Source organism: Hyposmocoma kahamanoa, unplaced genomic scaffold (assembly GCF_003589595.1).
Source record: "Hyposmocoma kahamanoa isolate Upper Pololo Valley unplaced genomic scaffold, ASM358959v1 202, whole genome shotgun sequence".
Lineage (NCBI taxonomy): Eukaryota > Metazoa > Arthropoda > Insecta > Lepidoptera > Cosmopterigidae > Hyposmocoma > Hyposmocoma kahamanoa.
This window is the reverse complement of record NW_020653726.1, coordinates 7,522,551-7,542,621: the sequence shown is the minus strand read 5'-3', so window position 1 is coordinate 7,542,621 and position 20,071 is coordinate 7,522,551. Positions and strand designations below refer to the sequence as shown.

Genomic DNA, 20,071 nt, shown 5'->3' with positions numbered 1-20,071 from the left:
GGGCTTTTATCTGAAGCAATACAAATAATCTTTCAAATTTTTCATCGCGTCATTTATTATACAACAATACTTTTTGCGTCCTGAGTGTAACGTGGTTCAAATGCTTGAGTTTAAACTATGTGTACCCTTATTTACAATCATTAATGTGTGATACGGCGAATATAGGTACCTAAGGGTAGGGTAAATGAGATGTTTTCACGATTGTGAATTGACTCCATTGACTCGGTGCATTGTACGTATATAATGAGGGTAAACACACTGGTCCCACTTTAAACCAACCACACTTTAGACTGCAACGAGAGCACCAACCGTGACATGCCCTGAACCGTGATGAGCAGGCCAGTATCGTGCTTGGTCATAATATTTTCATTTGTATAGTTTCTACTGTTAACGCATTAACTCGTGAAGTGAATTTAGTGGTTACAAAACTTAGTTTTAAAGAAAGTGCTCCATAGTAATGTATTTGTTACTAGTTCTGTTTAATGGAGTATTCAAGAAGACTGTTAAATCTACATACTTCTGTAACAGATGTAGGTAACGTACAAGAATTTTTCAATGAAGCGCTCTGCAGTGTGAGTGTGATATACGATTAGAGAGGACATGATAGAAAAGTGAAGAGGTTATTTATTTATTCATAAAGGCGCCAACAAAACATTAAACATATTAAATAAAAAATTACAAATTGTCAACATTTCTAAAAATCAAACTTGTTTTGAATACTTAAAAAACCGTATTCAAAACTTTTTTTTATAATATCAAGTGACGGGACGAACAAGTCGTGCGCCTGATGGTAAGCTACACGCCTATCCGAAAACAGTTGCAGTGCTACTCAGAGTTTTAAATTGCAAAGATCTGAGGGGTATTGCCACTGCGAAATCGATTCATAAACGTCGGAGTAATCGCGTAACAGAGTTGAGTGTATTGAACAAAAAATTAGTTGAATGTACCTTTATTCAACACGAAAGAGCTTGTTTCTATGGCCACTTTATGGTTTGGAAAGAAGGATTTTTTGGGAGTAAAATTGACTTATTTTGCCAATATATGGCAAATGCGATTTTAAAAATATATCAACTTTATTACAATCGTAACTTGCGCTGACGTGGCTAGCGAAGTGGAACAAATTGAATTCACCTGTGCATGATACCAAACTACAGACACTATTTTGCATTTTAAACGATACTTGCAACGAATTACGCCTAACTTTTTTAAAAACGTAATAAATAAAGATGTATAAAATGTTTGTAGTACTTAGTATAATAAACATTTTTATGACAAGTTTAGTAATATTTTTATTTTTTCTTCGTTTCAGGTCCCCATAGAGAAGAATGGTGAATTACTCCAATCTTCGGGTACACGAGACACTTACCCTACAGATCATCCTAAAATGAAAATGCTAGAAACTATCCATCCTACTACAATTTGTAAAGAAATGAGCGAATCTAACAGCGACAAAAAAAGCAAAGAGCAAACGTCGAAGAAATCATATGTTTCACTTATACCGAAAATGAATCAGAATTTTGAAAAGGTTGTGGAACAAAATCCGAGGATTCTCGATCTGCGTGAAAAACTTAACGAAATAACTAAAAACCAAAATCGTAATGTCGATAAGAAGACCAAGGGGTTGATCAACGATATAACACAACAATTAGTTGATGACAAAGGCGTTGATGATTCTGGACCTTATAGCCTTTTATTTGATCTTCAAACGGACCCGTCCACATCGCACAAAGAAAGTGGTGGAATCGGTGCATTGGGATCAGAAAAAAATATTGGCAATGCAAGGCAAAATCTCAATAAATCTACCAGCTGTCTTAACAAAAATGCAGATCGACATCCCAATGTCTTGGATTTTGATGAGAAACCCATGAGAGAATTCGAGTACTCTTGTGAAAATGATTATAATTTTCCAGCTAAGAAAACTTTCAATACACATTCTCGATCTGATCTTTGTTTGCAACTTAAGTCACATAACCCAGCACGAAATTTCGAATCCAATCTTAGTCCAAATGAAAATTCACTAAGCAGAACCAATGAAGAAAATTCATTAGATGATAGCTTAGGCATCTTGACTCCTGATCAAATGGATGATATGTGCTACCTGGACAATACCTTTTCTCCTACTGTAGAGGGACTACCAAGTTTTTATAATAACAATGATTGTAAAATATCCCCTGATAATGGAGACACTCCTTCAACGGAAAAAACTGACAGTAACTCAGCAGCATCAACTATACAAAATGAAGGTTTTGATAGCTTGGACAGCAAAAAACCCAAGTCCGAAAGTTATCTTCCTACGATTACAGCAACAGACAATAATGTACATCCCAATTTGATAACAGTAATTGAAGAGAGTTCAACGCAGAATGTTTGTCATGATACATCAGACGTATTCAAATCAAACAATTTAGACAATGAAGACGCAACACTTATAAAGGAAAATGTCGGAACCAGCATAGATGAAGAATTTATGCCTTCTGTTCATAGCAGTATTTTGGAGCCCGCCAGTTCTATTGCTGATAATACTGTGAACTTAGAAATACCACTAGATTGCAAGCACGATAATCGGATTGTCGTCAACAGAGTTGAGCAAACTCCATCACCTGAAGATTTACCACTGGATCACTCGGACCTCAATGGTGAAATTAGTACATATTCCCAATTTTCGGCTTCCACGTTACACGAATCGCAGACCTACTCTGACAGTAAAACCGACTACACAAAATCTATGGAGACATCCAAAGTATCTAACAGCTTCATCACAAGTATCACTAGTATTACCAGTTTGGACGGTTATCAAGGAGATGGTGAAATGTCGAGGCCGGTGAGCAGAGGTGCAGACCATTCTATAAGTCATCGTGAAGATGTTATAGAAATGGACTGGCAGAATGTTCCTGTGACTAGAAGGACAGATCCAATGACTGACTCAGATTTTTTCACTGAAAGTGACGCTGATGGTTTAGATGACAACGCAATGCAACGCGGCGATCGGAGAGCGCAAGTCATTGATGGAGCTCTTTACGGTGGAAAGAACGGTAATGGTAACCCGCCGTTGATAGTGAACAGGAATGACGACTCTTGCATGGAATCCAGTGGAGTATACACAGACTTTGAAAATCACCGTTCATCACCAGTATTTTTGAACGTAATTGATGATTTGTCTCCTGAAGGTTCAACGCCATCGACGCGGTCTGAATGTAGCCAGAAAAATGGCAATACCACAAAATTCGATGAAGGTGTTATCCCTCTTGATAGTAATGATAAAAACTCCGAACAACCTCAAGTAGTTGGGGCTGAAACGCCAAGAAATTCTAGCAAGAGGAATTCTTTGAATAGCGAAAAGGGCATTTCAGTTGCCGAGAAAAGCAAAGAAGAAAAAAGAAGTTTCACTCTAAAAAAGTATAAAATGCCTAAGCGCGATGTACCCAGTAAGTTAAAAAGTATGTTGGCTACTAGTGTTCAAAATGGTTCCAACAAAAATATCCTTAAAAAACCTGATAGAAGAGAGAATTTGTCTAAGAAAAATTCACTAGATCTGAAGACAGATTACAAAACAAAGTCATTTAAAGATATTAAATCTAAAGTTGACAGTTCGTTATCCTTACAGCGATCACAAACTGCGTGTAGTGTTAATAGAATGTTAAGTTCGAAGTCCAGTAACACCAACGCTAAACCTAAGAGGTAAGTTATAGTACAGTGGCATATAATAGTACATTGTGTATTATGGGCGGTAAATAAGAAATTTCCAAGGAGAGGTTGTTAGAAGCCCGAAACCGAAGGCTGAGGCTTTAATGATACATACAATGTTTTTCATCACATTTAGGAAATAGATACAACGCTAATTTATTTCTTGTATGAATAAATATCGCTTCGCAACACAATATTTACGGGTTTTACAAATAGCGGGATTTTTGTTTGTTTTAAACAGGTTGCCAGAAATTCTACCGTAATTGTTACAATTCGAACTAAAATGTTATAAAAGGCACATACAGCCACATTGTATTACATATAAAATAAATTATTTCGAAATTATAAAAATACTGAAGAATGTGTATTCTCAAAATAAATTTTGTGGAATATAGTTAAATTGCAACGTTTAGTTTTTTTATATTTCAAATTTATGCGAAATATACGTTCACATTTTTCGAGCATGAAAACTTCTGCTTAATGTTGACGTTAAAATCCTTAGTGCGATAGGGAACGTAATGAAAAATATAAACATAATTTAATAAATAAACACAACATAAAACAGATTCATTTGTAGTGTAATGTTAGAACAATACCTAAGTGTATGCAGAGCAAATGCTCCTATAGCACTTATACTCGAGATGACCTGAGAACAAAGGCGACTCAAACGGTATTTCGTGAGTGTGATTCGTTCTGACAGTAGATACCTGAATAAGTCAATTTGTGCAGCCGGCATATGCGTATGCGCATGGACCTGGGCTCAGCGGCGGGCAGCGGCAAAAGCAGTCTGCATAGCTCCCAGAGTGACATCAGCGCCATCAGCACCCCATTGCCGAAGCACGCAACCAGTCGCTTCCCCTTGTTGAGTGAGTATTTTGCAATATTTTTCAGAGATCAACACTATATACACTTAACTTCTTATTTATTTATTTATTTATTTATTTATTTATTCATGGAAAACCAACAGCTATAAACATTTAGAAAGATACAGCAATAAAAACATAAAGCCAATTACAGGTTTTCACTTATAGCTACAAGTTAGTTAAACACGAGCATTGGACTAATAAAACTAATAAATACTACTAAATACTAATAAATGCAGCAATCCCATACGTGCGTCAACAACCACTTGTTATTCAATTAAATTAATTAATATATCTGTTATTTTACGTTTTAGTGCATGAATGTTACAATTAAATATATCTACATCCAGGTCATAGTCACTTAGCACACCATTTAAACTCCTACTAGCTCTACATATAAAACTATTCTGTCTATAGTTTGTCCTCGCTATGGGAACTACAAGAGGGTGGTAGTGTCTCATGGAACGTGTTGGAACATTAAATGAGAGTTCATCCAATAAGTCAATGCAATCAACCTTGCCGTTTATAATATTTAAAAGATACACTATATCACAGATTTTTCTGCGATCATATAATGGTAATAGACGCTGATCTTTACAGAGACGCAAGTAACCCAATGAATTATAAGACTTACCCATTTTATAACACAAGAATTTAATAAATTTATTTTGAACTCGTTCTACTCTGTCAATATAGACCTGGTACATCGGATTCCAAACTTGGGAGGCATATTCTAACTTACTACGAACATATGTACAATATAGTATCCGTAGAGTTTTTGGCTTTGAAAAACAAACTGAGTTACGCATTATGAATCCAAGAGACTTAGTAGCCCTGGAGACAATATCATCAATATGAGCATCAAAAATATATATTATATGTAAAAATCGACAGAACTGCTAAGACAGGTTATTATAAAATCAAACTTTAAAAAAAAAATTATCTACAATTGAAAGTTATGCATATAAACAGTATTTTTTACTTTAATCTTTTCAAGTACCGAAACAGCTGCTAATCTTCACGTACTTTTCTACCAACTTAGCTTAGCGATGAAGGGCGATGTTGAGACTTGTTCACCCGAATTCATGATTAAATTTGTCACGGACAAAACATAGGTTCATGTTCATGTACACATCTTACACGTGCATAATATTGTCATTAATACTGTTCTTTTGTGATTGGGAAAAAAACACTTTTTATATAAATGTCAGTTGTGGTTTTCGCTGTATCAACATCCTTAAGTTATCTTCTATTGGGGATTATCACGAAATAAATTCTTTTATCAGATAAGTAAGTCTGTTATCCCAATATACATATATAGATATATTGTTGAATTGGAGAACTACTTGTCTTTTCTTATCTTATAGTACCTGAAATCGCGTAAAGAACTTTTATAAACATTTTTCAAAAGGAAATTTTACATGTAACTAAAGGCTGGCGTTTTTACCATGAGTAACAAATATTCGAAATAGGAAATGAAACTATTTTTCAGATCTAAATCGTGTATATTTGTTGTTTCAAACAAACATACGTTACGGGCCCTTACAAGTTCCATGGTCACGGCTGATCATGACGGACCCGCGGGGGCAGAGCCGGGGTTATGTGGGACTGGGCTGAACCCTGAAGGGGAGCAGCCCGACCGCACTAAACCCCCGGAGTGTTCCTCCTCTCCGCTGTAGGGTACGCTGTTGCACTCGTCCGCGCCCCCACCAGCGGCAGGCCGCGCCCTGCGCAGCCCCTCCTCGAGAAGGGAGACACATCGGTCCCCCGACTTCGAATGTGAGGCTCGCCGAACACCAAACGAGTCTTCCATCCCGGGCCCCTTCATGCTGGGCAGCGAACTCCCCCGAGTCCGCTACCCAGGGGCCATGCGGGGCCAGGACAGCATCCACTCAACTGTGAGTGTTAACCATGACCATGGTACCTGTGAAGGGCCCCAAACGCGGGTTTGTTTCAACAAATAAGGACACGCGATTTAAATTATTTTATTTTCAATATGTAACAATCCAGCCCGTTGCACCAAGTACCAAGTACCAAGTATGTAACAATCGCAAAAACCTAAGAACTTGATAAATATTCGAAATATTCACGATTTTGATGTCTGTAATTTACAACAAGAATCAGTCATCCATTTATTATGAAAGTTTCTGTTTACACTTGAAAATATATAATATATGTATTGTTCGTTCTTATGCCTTACTATTTTGTCTTGTATAGTTGCCACAATTAATGACATATTATTATAGATATTTGCCCGTTTATTTAGGTGTTACCTAACTGTTAACTTAGGCACACACAATTAATTAAAGATATCCATTGTGTTACTTCGCATTAGTTTATTTCAACGAAAATGTAATATTACTTAGACAATAATCTGTAACCTTGGCACATTTTACGTGGTTATAATAAGTTATCAATATCTATGACTTACCAGAAATAAAACGTACATAAAGGTAACGTTGTTATTTATGGTATATGTAAATAAAAAAGAAATCAGTTATATACCTAATATGTTATTGGTTTTTAAATAAAATGACGTAGACTTGATATTGCTTACGAAGTACAATAATTTTGAACTACAAGTCACTACAAAGCAGATAAAACGCCTGCACATATTTTAAGAGCAATTGTATTCTTTAAAGAAAGAAATATAAAATTGTGGCCGTTCGACTAAGGTTAATGAAATGACAGATTATTATTAAATTGTCGTGACCAATAATTAGTTAACAATGATTGTCTATATGGAGTGCTAAATCTGACCAAAATACTCGAAATAAAAATTCTGAGATAAGTACTAGATATATTGTAACAGAGGACAAACATTAGTTACGTACGTAATATGATATGTTATTGTTTTGTAAATAAGATGACGTAGATGTAATATTGCTAACGAAATACAATAATTTTGAAATACAAGTCACTAATAAGTAGATAATACGTCTGCAAACATTTTTACACTAATTTTATTCTTTGATAATATTGCTCACCTAAAACTTGACGGCGTTTTATGCGCGAAATCAAAGTGTCGTAAATGTACGAAGTTATTATTAAAATATTATTTCTATTATGACATCATAACTATTATAAATAACCCCCGTAAGTCCCATAACTGCGCAGGCTTTTTCAACCAAAATTCTTCGCGTCTCTTAATAAATAAAGGACAAGCCTTGGAGAATAATGCAAAATAACATTCAAACAAACAATAAATCAATAATTGATCTCATCTCGAAATAATTTCTGTCTTAAAAGTCCTTTTGCCACTGACTACTCGGTTATGCCTTGGTTCAAAACGAGATTTCGAAAACATTTTCACCTACACTGTACACATCGCGTGTAGTGTTTTATTTTTCTTAATGTTTTGATTTTCATCTCGTTTAATAATAGTTACTATATTATGACTACGCGGTGGAATAATTTCCGCGTATGTAACCCGAAAATCAGATGAATGGTGCAATGATATCAGGCGATGCGGAAGGTTAACAGCGAGCGGCAGTAACCCGCAAAGACGGCAAGACACAGGGAACAAGTTGGGACCGCATGGCAACGGCATTTCCTCTCGGTTATGTTCAGTTCGCCAGTCGCCGGTGAGACGCGACGGCGCGCGCCGCCAGCCTGTCGCTCGTGACGTCACCACTTGTACCGCGAAAAATCAATGGATTTGCCTCTGTCACTAAGGTTAACCGCATACCGCATTTTCTTACCGAAAATGTGCTCTATGCCAGTGAAGTGTTGACAGTCCTGACCTATCGAATAATTACAGGTTGATTTTTAAGCGCACCGCAATGTGTGAGCGGTTACTTTCAAGTTTACGTTTGTGTGGTGTCATAATTTCAGTTACTTTTATATTTATAGGAAGCTTCATCTAAAAAAGTTTGTTTACGTTAGCAATTTTTATGATTTTTTGGCAAGTTTGTAAGTTTTTATGACATTTTTTATACACAAATTCGATGTTCCTTTTAATTATTCGAATCGATAAGAGTTCAGTAACTTTCCTAAAGTAATTTGTTTCGTAAATATAAAATATCATGCATTTTCTTTGATAATTTTATTCGGTTACGTGAATTTTACCAGAGCTTAATTACCTGATTATTTAACTGTTGTTGCCAGTTTCAAATCCAATCTATACACGTAGCACTGTCACGGTAAATTTAAATTTATCTCCGTTATATTCCTTTAACTCGCCTTTAACTGTCCTTCAATTTCGTGTGCCACTTGCAACTGGTTAAACAACTTTAATGCTAACTATACTAATGTTATTTCAAAGGTAAACAAATGTGGCAAGAGTCTAGGTGACACAGTTGGGTGTCACCTGGACTCTTGTCACAGTTTTCAGACATTTCATGATTTACCAGTTTATCGTGTTTAAAAAACAACAATAAGCTACGATGCAATTCTTAATAATAATAGTTGTAGAACAATTAGATTTAAATAATAGAAAAATAAAAATGTTCTTACGCAATTTTAGTAATTTTCTTCTAACAACTAATTCACGTGAAGACACCAACAAGTTACAATAAAATAAAAAAACTATAGCTAGATATAAATAGGTACCTACAGATTTACAAATGTTGCCATACCTTTCACTTGTTATTTTGTTTTCATCTGTTAAATTACTTTCGGGGGTCATAGAACCGACATCTAGATACAAATCAATCTGCAACTAATTAGCAGGCACAATAGGAGTTTAATAGGCTAAATGGAGAAAGTTCTATGTTTTAAGCATGTTCGATTCGCATGCAACACTGTGCTTACCTAGCAATTACTTTGTGTTCTGCACGTTGCAAAACGTGCATTTTGTTCATTTAATCTAATTACATTTAGGCGTGGAATTCACTGGTTTTTTTATGAACTGCATATTGTTTTAAAACTAGAATAAACAAGCTGTCTGTCGGCCGCAAGCATTACGTATTAAAAATAGGAAGTTTAACATTCTTCTTGGCTGACAATGACTCGTGAATTTACAATCCTACAATCACGTTAACAAATAGATGAAAAGTTAGAAACGGTACGTAATAAAAGAAGTACGAACAATTATGCGCCAAAGTGTAACAATAAAACTAAATGACTTTATAAACCATATGAAACTTTAAAAAGAGAAAAGAAATAATAACCAATCGGATGAAATATAAGACGGCAATAACTCTATAACACCGGTACTCCACGGTGTTATGATGACGACAGCAAACGAATCCAATCTTAATAGAAAACAGAATCACGTTCTCTTCACCTTTCACCGTACCGTGACACTGTCGTACACGCGTGGTTCTATTCTATTAATATTCTTAATTGTTTGACAATAACGAACACATTGTTTCTGAAAGCATGAGCTTTTACACGTGACATATATACGTTATTTAAGTACACAGATGAGCCTTTTTTTATGTTAACAATGGAACGAACAAGTCGTGCGCCCGGTGGTAAGCGACACGCCCGTATAATAGTTGCAGTGCCACTCAGGGTCGTATTCTAGAATTCTACTCAATGCTCAAGTCAGGATTGCAATTGAAACACGAGCACTGGAAATACGACCCTAATGGTAGGGACTTGAGTATGATTTCGAGTGCTATAAACCATACTCAAATCCTGACTTGAGCATTGAGTAGAGTTCTGGAATACGACCCTCAGAGTTTTAAATTGCAAAGATCTGAGGGGAACTGCCACTGACATAAGTTGAAAAGTCCCATGTGCTTATAATTTCACCAGTATCCTTACCCCTCACAACTGGAACGCAATAATGCTTACATTACTGCTTGGCGGTAGAAACACGTTGAACATTCTCTTTCAAAAAGAGCTCTACTGCTACTGATAATATTGTCTTTCCACGAAATTAAATCAAACGAAAGGTGGTGTTGTTTGTTCGTTATATTCAAAACATTACAGGTTATTTATTAAATGCACATACACAACGTAGTATTTATAGACCTTTGGTAAATAACTTTTTACAATGTAGTACTTACATCGGCGGTACTTACAATCAGTTAACAAAAAGTTAAACTGTACAAAGAGTTAACACTGTTGTGTGACTGTTACTTTATTGTATGCGTATATTGTATATTTGTTACAATTTAGCAGATCATTCTTTTGGATGTTATTGTTCATTAATACTACTATATTACCTTCTCCATAGATCTCTGTAGATCGGCCTAGCAATGAATAAATGTATACGAATTGATAATACCAAACAACATCTTAATTTAGGTGAGACTGGCTGAGTGTTATTTTAATTACCTCACTGATATGAATAGTAGCTTTAGATTTATAGCACAAGAGCTCCTTGCGAAAGAGTTCGGCCAGGGAAGCACTGCCACTAGCATTACTGCGTTCCGGTTTTGAAGGTTAAGGGTGCTGGTGAAATTACAGGCACATGGGACTTGTCAACTTATGTCTCAGGGTGACGGGTGTAATGGTAGTGCCCCTCAGATCTTTGCGATTTAAAGCGTTGAGTAGCACTGCAACTGTTATGGACAGGCGTGTAGTGTACCATCAGGCGCACGACTTGTTCGTCCCGTCATTTGATATTATAAAAAAAATACAAAGGTTTGTGATCATCAGAAACTAATAGGCAGAGCATATTTACTTAAGTTTCAATTAATACATAAGAGTATAATAATCTCTCTGAAATTCGCAAAATATCAAAAGAAAACAGTTTTAAATTTATTTTTTTGGAATATCATGGCGTTTTTATTGCCATGATATTCATTTTTGTTTTTGTGAAAATGCTTCACTAGTTTGTTATTCTTATTGATACAAAGATCAAATAAACACAAAGAAAAATTCCTTTGATCCAACCGGATTCGAATCAGTGTGGCTATAGTGAGACAACAGAGCTGGTTCGAGTCCGGGTCGAAGGAAATTTCCTTTGTGTTTGTTCGCTCTTTCTATCAATAATAAAATAGTTATATTTTTACTCAAAATTACAAAAGTATACTTATAAATGTCCGTAGTAAAGTAATTGTTAGTTATACATCAAAAATATGTAACGAAATACAGTATTTTAGAGGGAGGTATTTCTTTATAATGTCTTATTATCGTGTCATTACTTCTTTTGTTTCAGGACTTTATCGACCTTGATTGTTCGTACAGGTGTTTTGGTCACGTTTTTAATATAAAATATACGAATGCTTGACCACAAACCACATTATATTAATCGATTGTTATTAACTCTTCGTATTCGTTTTTGAAGTTATGGTAAATATATATTCTCCTGTTGCGATCTCAAGCGATCAGTGATCACTGTTGCAAAAAATGCGTACAAAAAATCCCCAATCAAGACGTGACTAAAGAAATCTGTTAAATTGAAGACTGTGATCGCCATCACGTTTTTTTATTCCAGTTTATGTGTTAAACACGAGATTGCGCTTTTCTAACAAACTATTTAGTAAAGCCGTGTTAGCGAAATTCGCCAACGTGAATTTATCAATAGCATGTTTCGGGTGAATTAGTTAAAAGCGAGCACGCAATGGGTATTAAAGTTGGTGTCGTTTGTTTGTTAACTGGAAGTACACGTGTTGATGCGCAGGCGACTTGTTCTTCTTTTGCTCATATATCAATACCAAGGCACGTATTTGACAAAATAAAATATATCGAGTTCTTAGGTTTTCGCGATTGTTACACATAGGAAGTGAAATTATTTTTCCGGATTTAAATAGCGTTTATTTCTTTTTTTTTTCAAACAAACCAACGTTTCGGACCCTTTACAGGTCCCATAAGACATAAGACATAAGACTGTAGTACTAGTTAATATGTTTTAATTTATTCTAAATTTCATTATTAATTAATAATAAATGTAAAATTAATAAGAATTCATATTGTTAAAACGTAATAATTTGTAAAACATAATGTAGCGTAAATTGGAATGTATCTTTGTAAAATGAAAAATAAGATATTTAATTAATAACTTTTGTAACTATAGTGAAAAAATAGGGTGGTTTGCATTAATATTAGACATAACTGGTTAACGACTGTACCACCTCGATCAACCGTGACCATGGGACCTGTAAAGGGCCCGAAACGTTCGTTTTTTTGAAAAAGAAATATGCGCGATTTAAATCCGGAAAAAATAGTTTCATTTCCTAAAAATAAAATATGTCCGACAATAACTTCCATATAATTAGGTACACTTTAGGTATGGCGTGATTTTTTTTATGAATAAAGCAGTTTTTCCATCTAGAAAAACAAAATCTTCAATAGTACCTACATGTCTCCAAGTTGAGTGAGTACACGGCTGGTTAGTCACAGTCAATCATCGAGTTTTCTCCAGTGACGTGTGATGAGTTTAATCCGCGACACCGCCGCTGACCGGTGGTGGTATAAAATGGTCTATAGGAGTGTTTCTCAAACTTAAAGGCTAAGGTTGACAATAGCAAAAACGTTAATTATTTAGCTCGCAAAAGAAGAACTTTAAGGGTTCTAAATAGCCTTCTAAATATAATTTTACATGGGGTTAAAACACAAAGATGTTAGCGTTCATTGACCTTAAAATGACCACTACAATGCTGTCGTCTTTTTTATCGTTTCTGAGCATCTTTGTTATGGTTCGTCAACGTTCTACAGTTGGGGCGTATACACCTGGTTATAAATACGCAGTACTCAGTAATTTTATCTAATATCAACTTGGTATCAATAATTAGTAGCAGCAGAGCTCCTTGTACAGTAGTAGCCAGTGTCACCTTACCTATTTCTGCCGCCAAATCATAAGCACATGGAACTTTTCAACTTATGTCTCAGGGTGACAGGCAGGCCGAGTGGCAGTGCCCGTCAGATCTTTGCGATTTAAAACTCTGAGTGGCACTGCAACTACTATGGACAGGCGTGTCGCTTACCACCAGGCGCGAGTTGTTCGTTTCGTCACTTGGTATCGAAGAAAAAACGGTGTTGTAGTAGACATTTTTACAGGTATTACCTATAAAAGAAATATACTTGATAATATCGTCTGCTTAAAATTAAAACCTTATAAGTGACATTTTTCGCAAAAAATCTGCAGGTAAAACTCTTATTAAGTTTATAGCTTTTTGTTATTGAGTTTCACGTGCAGAAAGATAGTGATTTTCTCACCATATCTATATAAATTAAAAGCTTTTTGTGGAAAATGTCACTTGGTTTTACCTTTAAGCAGACGGTATGCTCTCTTCTCGCCATATTTCTCATTACATATGTAATATTTTACTTCTATGGTTTGGCAAAACAGGATATCTATATCAGATTGGCAATCGCTGATCTAGGCGCAGTGAAACGCTGGAAGTAGCCGGTGCAGTGTAGGTAACGGGTTATTCTTGTCGACGGATTCGTTTGACGAGCGAAGCGTTGACCCCGCCTTGGGCGAAAACAGCGCAAACTTCCAAGCAACTAATACTAGTAGTTGGACATGTTGCACTTGACACGTGTCTAATGTATGCGGTTGCTTGTAATTCGTTGCTAATGAGATACTATTTCGTGCAATACAAATTTTTTACTCAAGCTATTGATGCGCTTTCGATGTTTGAGCTTCAACCGATTTTCTATAATAGTATCTACAGAGGATAGATATTGCTCGTGCGTTAAGAAATCTGTTATAATATTGTAATTAAGCAAATAAAGTTGATAGCTTCATGTTTCTGTTTTATGGTAATGAATTTATTTCGTTATAATTACAGCTGGTGTCAAGTGCGTCACAGTGAGGTTACAATCGCAAACAAAAATTTGTTTTTTATAACAGTATTTTGGAAATTGTGTGGTTATATTGAAAAATATATACGCTCTATTCGACATTGAAATTTAATGAATAGTTATAATACTTTGTAAAAACAACGTAATTTTTTAATACCTACTTTTGTTGCGTCTATTAACTTCAACATCATATTTTGAATTAATGATAGACTTAATAGGTATCGTTAGAAATTTAATTACTACAGACTTTAAATTGTAATTCACTTCTTGTCTGACATATATGCTAGATACAATTAGAAGTGCCAATCACTCATGCCATCAATTAATTCACGACTTAGCGTACAACGTGACCACCTTTTACCTAGTTTTCCAAAGACACGAAAACTAAAATTCCAAGAGAAAGATACTCACCGCGAATTGTATTGTTTCTATTCTCTTGATTGAAACGGGTGTTGTGAGTCGTCTCTACATTCACTTTTTATTTACCTTCACTCTGTCAATGTTCATAATCATGTAATGATCATGATGATTTCAATTACAGTCATAGTTTGATAAACTTTACTTATACTTTCGGTATACTAAATAATTTTTCGAACTAATCCGTTTAATTCTAGAAACATGTCCTAATTTCCGATTATATAGCGTCGACATGTGACTGGAATAAGATACATTGTACAAGGTCTTTTCTGACCCACATGTGTCGATTATAACATTATGGCCTGAAAGCCTACGTGACACAGCATTATGAGACTAATCATTAGCCTCAAGGAATGATGGCGAAGTGAATTGAGTCGCCCACAAACGACCTACGAATTTTAAAAGGTTGAGACCATGGCATAATTCAGTAAGTCAGATGTTATTATTTATACTTTATTGGTTAACAAAAAATTTGCGCTCCACAAGTTTAGTCGGGTAATAATCGAGTACTCAAAATTGTTGCGATAACAGAAATTTTAATTGAACCAAATTATATATTTATTCGTTTTCGATAAAACCTACATATGTCCGTGTTCCCCTTTCGTTTCGATCGGAACTCGATATGGTATATTTGCAGTTCGAAAAACTAGGTTAGATACAGTAATTTAATATAAAATATTGGTACCCTACAAAATTAGGTTAACATTTACAATAAAAGCTGAATATTGTACGAACACTTGTAAATGACAGCCACGAAATATTGGAGTTGGAATGGGATTTTGATTGTAAACCTACTTTCAGGTCGTAGATCAAACGAAGCCGTCATACAAGTATGTAATAATGTTTGAGTATATTTATTTAAAGATATTTGGAATAGAATAATGTAAATTTCCTTTATTTATTGTCTGAAGTAACTGTCTTCTCGTTAGAGCTTCTCGGTACATATAAAACCTGTGTTTGAGACACTTAAAAAAGAAAATAAATGAAGGTTTTTGTACACAGACTTTTATTAGTTCTTGGTAAAGTCAGAGTCTGATTGTTTGGAGTTAAGTTAGCTCAGCCACCCTCTCGTGCGATGTTTGTTCAAGTCCCGTGCTTCTACGAAGTCACTCTGTGCCATTACTGCTCAGTGTTTCAGTTTCACTGGCTTTACAGTTTATCAATTTGAATATCGAGAAGAATCACATTTCTCTAAGTCAATTTGGGAAATGTTTATGGCGATATTATTAGGTTTACTAAAATTTGCATTATTCCTAAAAAGTACCGATGAATGGGAATATGTCAAATCAAACAAAATGAAAATTATTTTTATTTTGATAGGTAAGCAAATTACACTTGAAATCGTCACATTTACACAATTTTAAAAACATACTGTCTTATCGTTTATGTAATCCCTAACAGACTAATATCCTCTCTTTAGTAGAGCTGCCTTTACATGATTTTTGAACTTATCAAAGGATAAGTCCAAGACAGCTTTTGGCATCTTATTATAATAGTGATAATATGTTCAACATGCGTTGCGTTTCTATAATTTTAACGTCATAAAGAACTTATTAGAATATATATTCAATATCATAACGAGCCGGAAGATTCCGATCTTCAGCTCTCAGTGACTATTGTAAGTTAGTACTTACGTGACTTTGGTCTTTACCAATACGATTCATACAAGTTTTAAATGCAATATTGCACTATGTGCCAAGGAAAAGATGGCAGATGAAACCCACGGATTAACGTGGGTGAATTATTAACTGCGACAGTTATATTATAAATCAAATTTCACTTACCAGCTGACCTATTGTGCTTTCTAATGTTTGCCTTGCAATTGTTTGTCTCTATAAATAATTGCCGTAGTATATATTCAAGTCGGGTTTCCATCAACTACAATGAATAATCATTATTATGAATAAAATACAATTGATAACTGTTTTTCAAGTTATTTCTCAACAATGCGCAATCTAAGACATATACTTCTATAATTTATGAAGACTGAAAATCGGCAATGCTGAGACTTTAACCGTTTTGTCCATATCACTCTATTGTATTTTCTATTAGTTTTTAAGTATTATGATTCCTGTGTTTTGTTTAGAAATAATTGTCTTTTTATTTTTTATTTTAATTACTGGACGATATTGTTTCAGAAGAATATTAAATCTAGCTATAACATTATCTTCAGCAATAGGTAACTCGGGTTGAAAGTGTGACGTTCACCTTTTTGTAGTCATAGTGACCGCATAGAACCGGTCCCTGTGCAAGACACAGGTGATCCCTACAAAGAACAGGTTCTTGTCGAAGTATTGTTAAAAATGGACGTCTGTGTAAGCTGCTGACTGATATTACTTGTTACAGTCATCATGGAGCAGAACTACTTTTACTTTGATAAGAGAAGTCGATGGAGCAATACAGGTTAAGATTGTAGAGAAAGGAATTTGTATGAAGTGCTATAGTAAAGTAGTATGTATACAATCTTTTAACAAGTGAAAATCTTGCTTTATTACTTTCTGTCTACTTTTTTCCTAACAAAGTCAACTTAAAATCATTAGAAAGGCCGCGTCTAAGAAGTGATTAACGTGCGGTCTAATGATGTTGTCAAGTTTCTTGACAAGCGCCAACAAGGCCAGATAATGGAACTTATCGGTCAAATTACCCCACAATGCGTAATTGCTCTATATTTTGAACTGATGGATGGCCCGAAGTTAATATCTATTATACCTTCCCATATTAATTCAATGTCTCCATACAAGTTGCGTATCGTGAGATTGGTTGGAAGAAAGCAAGGCATTGAAAGCGAAGTAATTGTTGCCTTTACGTTGTTTTTGCTTACCAACCGTTGCCGTTTACTCACTGCATTCTCATCTATTATTTACAGACTGATGCATATTCCTGCAACGTCTTATTGACGCAAATATTGGATATTGCGCTTTATGCACTCGAACATACGAGATTAGAGAGTTACTTCTGCAGCTCAGCTTATCTTAGCATGGACATTAGATGTTGACTTGGTAATTTTGCTGTCACGGTTTTGCTTTCTATGTAAAGGCGATATTGCGACTTTTTTAAAGTGATTGTGATTAATTGTAGTTTCAACGTTGCAATTTTATTGTACGCGTTGTTGGTTCTTAAACATATTGATTGTATCCGTTGAAGTGTATCATATTGTTGAACTAGTGTAGCAATTCTTGCCCAAAGCACATTGTCGACAGTTCACGTCATTTAAATAATATCTAAGCGTAGTGGGTAAGTTATCAACGCCACAGAGGCAATTTTTGATATCTTTAAATTCAATTCGGTAATAGATAACACTACCGATAGTGCACTAAGGTACTACGTTATGTTTAAGAGAAACTAGTTAAATGTACATTGGAATACAAATCGTTTTAAATAAAATGATAATCAAAAATTATTAACATTGTTTAAGTTTTAGGAGCCTAGTGTCTGAATTGAAAATTTATACTTTTGTTGAAAAGACCGTATTGGAGGGGGGAGGGAGTTATGATACCTACTATGCTTTAGCTCGCGTAACGAATGTGAACGCGCTACGACTGCATAATTCAATGTTACGTGACTGCAATTATTTTACTTTCAATCGTTCGTAGACCGCGCATCGGCAAACAACCTTCCTAATGTTATTATGTTACCATGGAAAAATTCACGATCGTTGTTCTTAAATTAAAAACGGTTTATTTTTAAACAAATAAAATGCATAAATTAATTTAGAACTTCGATGCTAGGACTTGGCCTGCGTTAAATGGATGAAGTTGGGTTCCTGCAGCTGGCTGTCAAAAATACTGACCGCGATTTCATTTGTACTAAGTTAATGTTGGACAAGGTGGGTGCCAGCTTTGGGATCTCTTTTTATAAATACCAAGTGATGCGACGAACAAGTCTTGCCTGATGGTAAGCGACATGACTCTTCTTAGCTATTGCAGTGGCACTCAGAGTTAGAGGTGGGCGTTTAAACGAAAAGCACTTAAAAAGTCTGCTTTTTAAAATAAGCGCATAAGCACGCTATTCATTTTAAGCGTAAGCGTTGGGCACTGGTCAGTTCTATAGATACTCAATAATTTAATTTTTTACAACGTGCCTAAGTTACAAGTAGCGCCATCTATGATTCCTAAAGAAATTAATTCCACATAACATTGCAAGCTTTTTTAAACATTAAGTCTATGCGCTTAAACGTTTTTCTAAACGTCAACTTTTTAAGCGTCAAACTAAAAAGCGTTTATGTGAAAAGCGTTATTGTGAAAAGCGTTATTGTGAAAAGCGCTATTGTGAAAAGCGCTTTTACAAGCACGCTTTTTAAACGTACGTTTTAAAGTTAAAAGAATAAGCAGTTTTTTCCATTTCAACCTTAGACTATGGAAACTAAAGGACATGTTACGTTGACATATATAAATCAGACGTTATATGTATATGATGCATTTCGACGTCGAAAACATAAACATGTTATTGTCTTTGTTTAACTATTACGTGTCGTCTTAAGCCAAAAGAGATAGCATTACATTAGTCTGTGTCAAACACGGGAATCGAAAATACGTAACGTCATCTTAAATGTCAACCGTGTCCATTTCGCAGTACATGAGGTACATGATACCGTTGTCAAAGGGAAGTACATTGAATAGAGAATAATTAGGTATTAATAAAAATGCGACGCTGCAGCATTAAGGGATGTGGCTTTAGAAAAACTGCAAATCAATCGAATGTTACATTGCACAGGCATGTGTTATTTTTTATCGATAAATCACACAATAGCCCAAATATTTCATGTAATTAGACTTTTTTAAGTAGTTTATTTATAAATCTTGCCAAATTTTGCTGTTGTTACTTTAGATTGCCTGTTTGTTTGTAGGTATATTTTGATGATTGTTGTTAACGATTATTTTGAGATAGTGTTGATCTTGTAAGCATACATATTATCGATATTCTGTTATTAAAACAATTCACTACGAGGTTTTTATTGTTTTATTATTATAATTTCAAGTTTTCCTACAAATGCAAAAAAGAAGAAAGAATGGTTGGAAATCATAGGACTGCCGAATATAAACATTGGATCAAATACCATCTTCATTTGTTCGCTTCATTTTGAAGAGTCAAATTTTAACAGAACTTTGAATGTAACTAGATTACATGATAATGCTATTTTATCATTAGGTTTATTGGTAAATAATTTTATGTTCAATTTAGATTAAACAAGACTCATTTACTAGTTATTCTCAATTCCTGAAAAGAAAATTATCCACTCGTTTCTGATTTTTCCCAATGACAACTCTAACTATTAAAAATGACTATTTTTTTAAAGCCTGCAATACAATGACATCATAGATGTTAGTCCAACGTTGCCGGGTAAAGGCCAATACCAACGTATAGACAGCCTATTTGCTAATACTAGAATCCGCAGAAACCTGAATAGACTTGTATTTGACAGTTAGTTAAAAGACGTTACGTAAATATGTACTAAAATGTAG

At 34.9% G+C, this 20,071-nt stretch overlaps 1 protein-coding gene across 2 annotated transcripts in view; it reads left to right on the top strand.

Moving 5' to 3' along the window:
• Nucleotides 1–20,071, top strand: part of LOC113226795 — a 97,379-nt gene that overhangs the window by 17,649 nt on the left and 59,659 nt on the right. For both annotated transcript variants that reach the window (XM_026459548.1, XM_026459549.1), the window contains exons 2-3: nt 1,310–3,678; nt 4,414–4,550. In XM_026459548.1, coding sequence (XP_026315333.1) covers nt 1,310–3,678; nt 4,414–4,550 — 2,506 coding nt within the window. The remainder of the gene's footprint in view (nt 1–1,309; nt 3,679–4,413; nt 4,551–20,071) is intronic.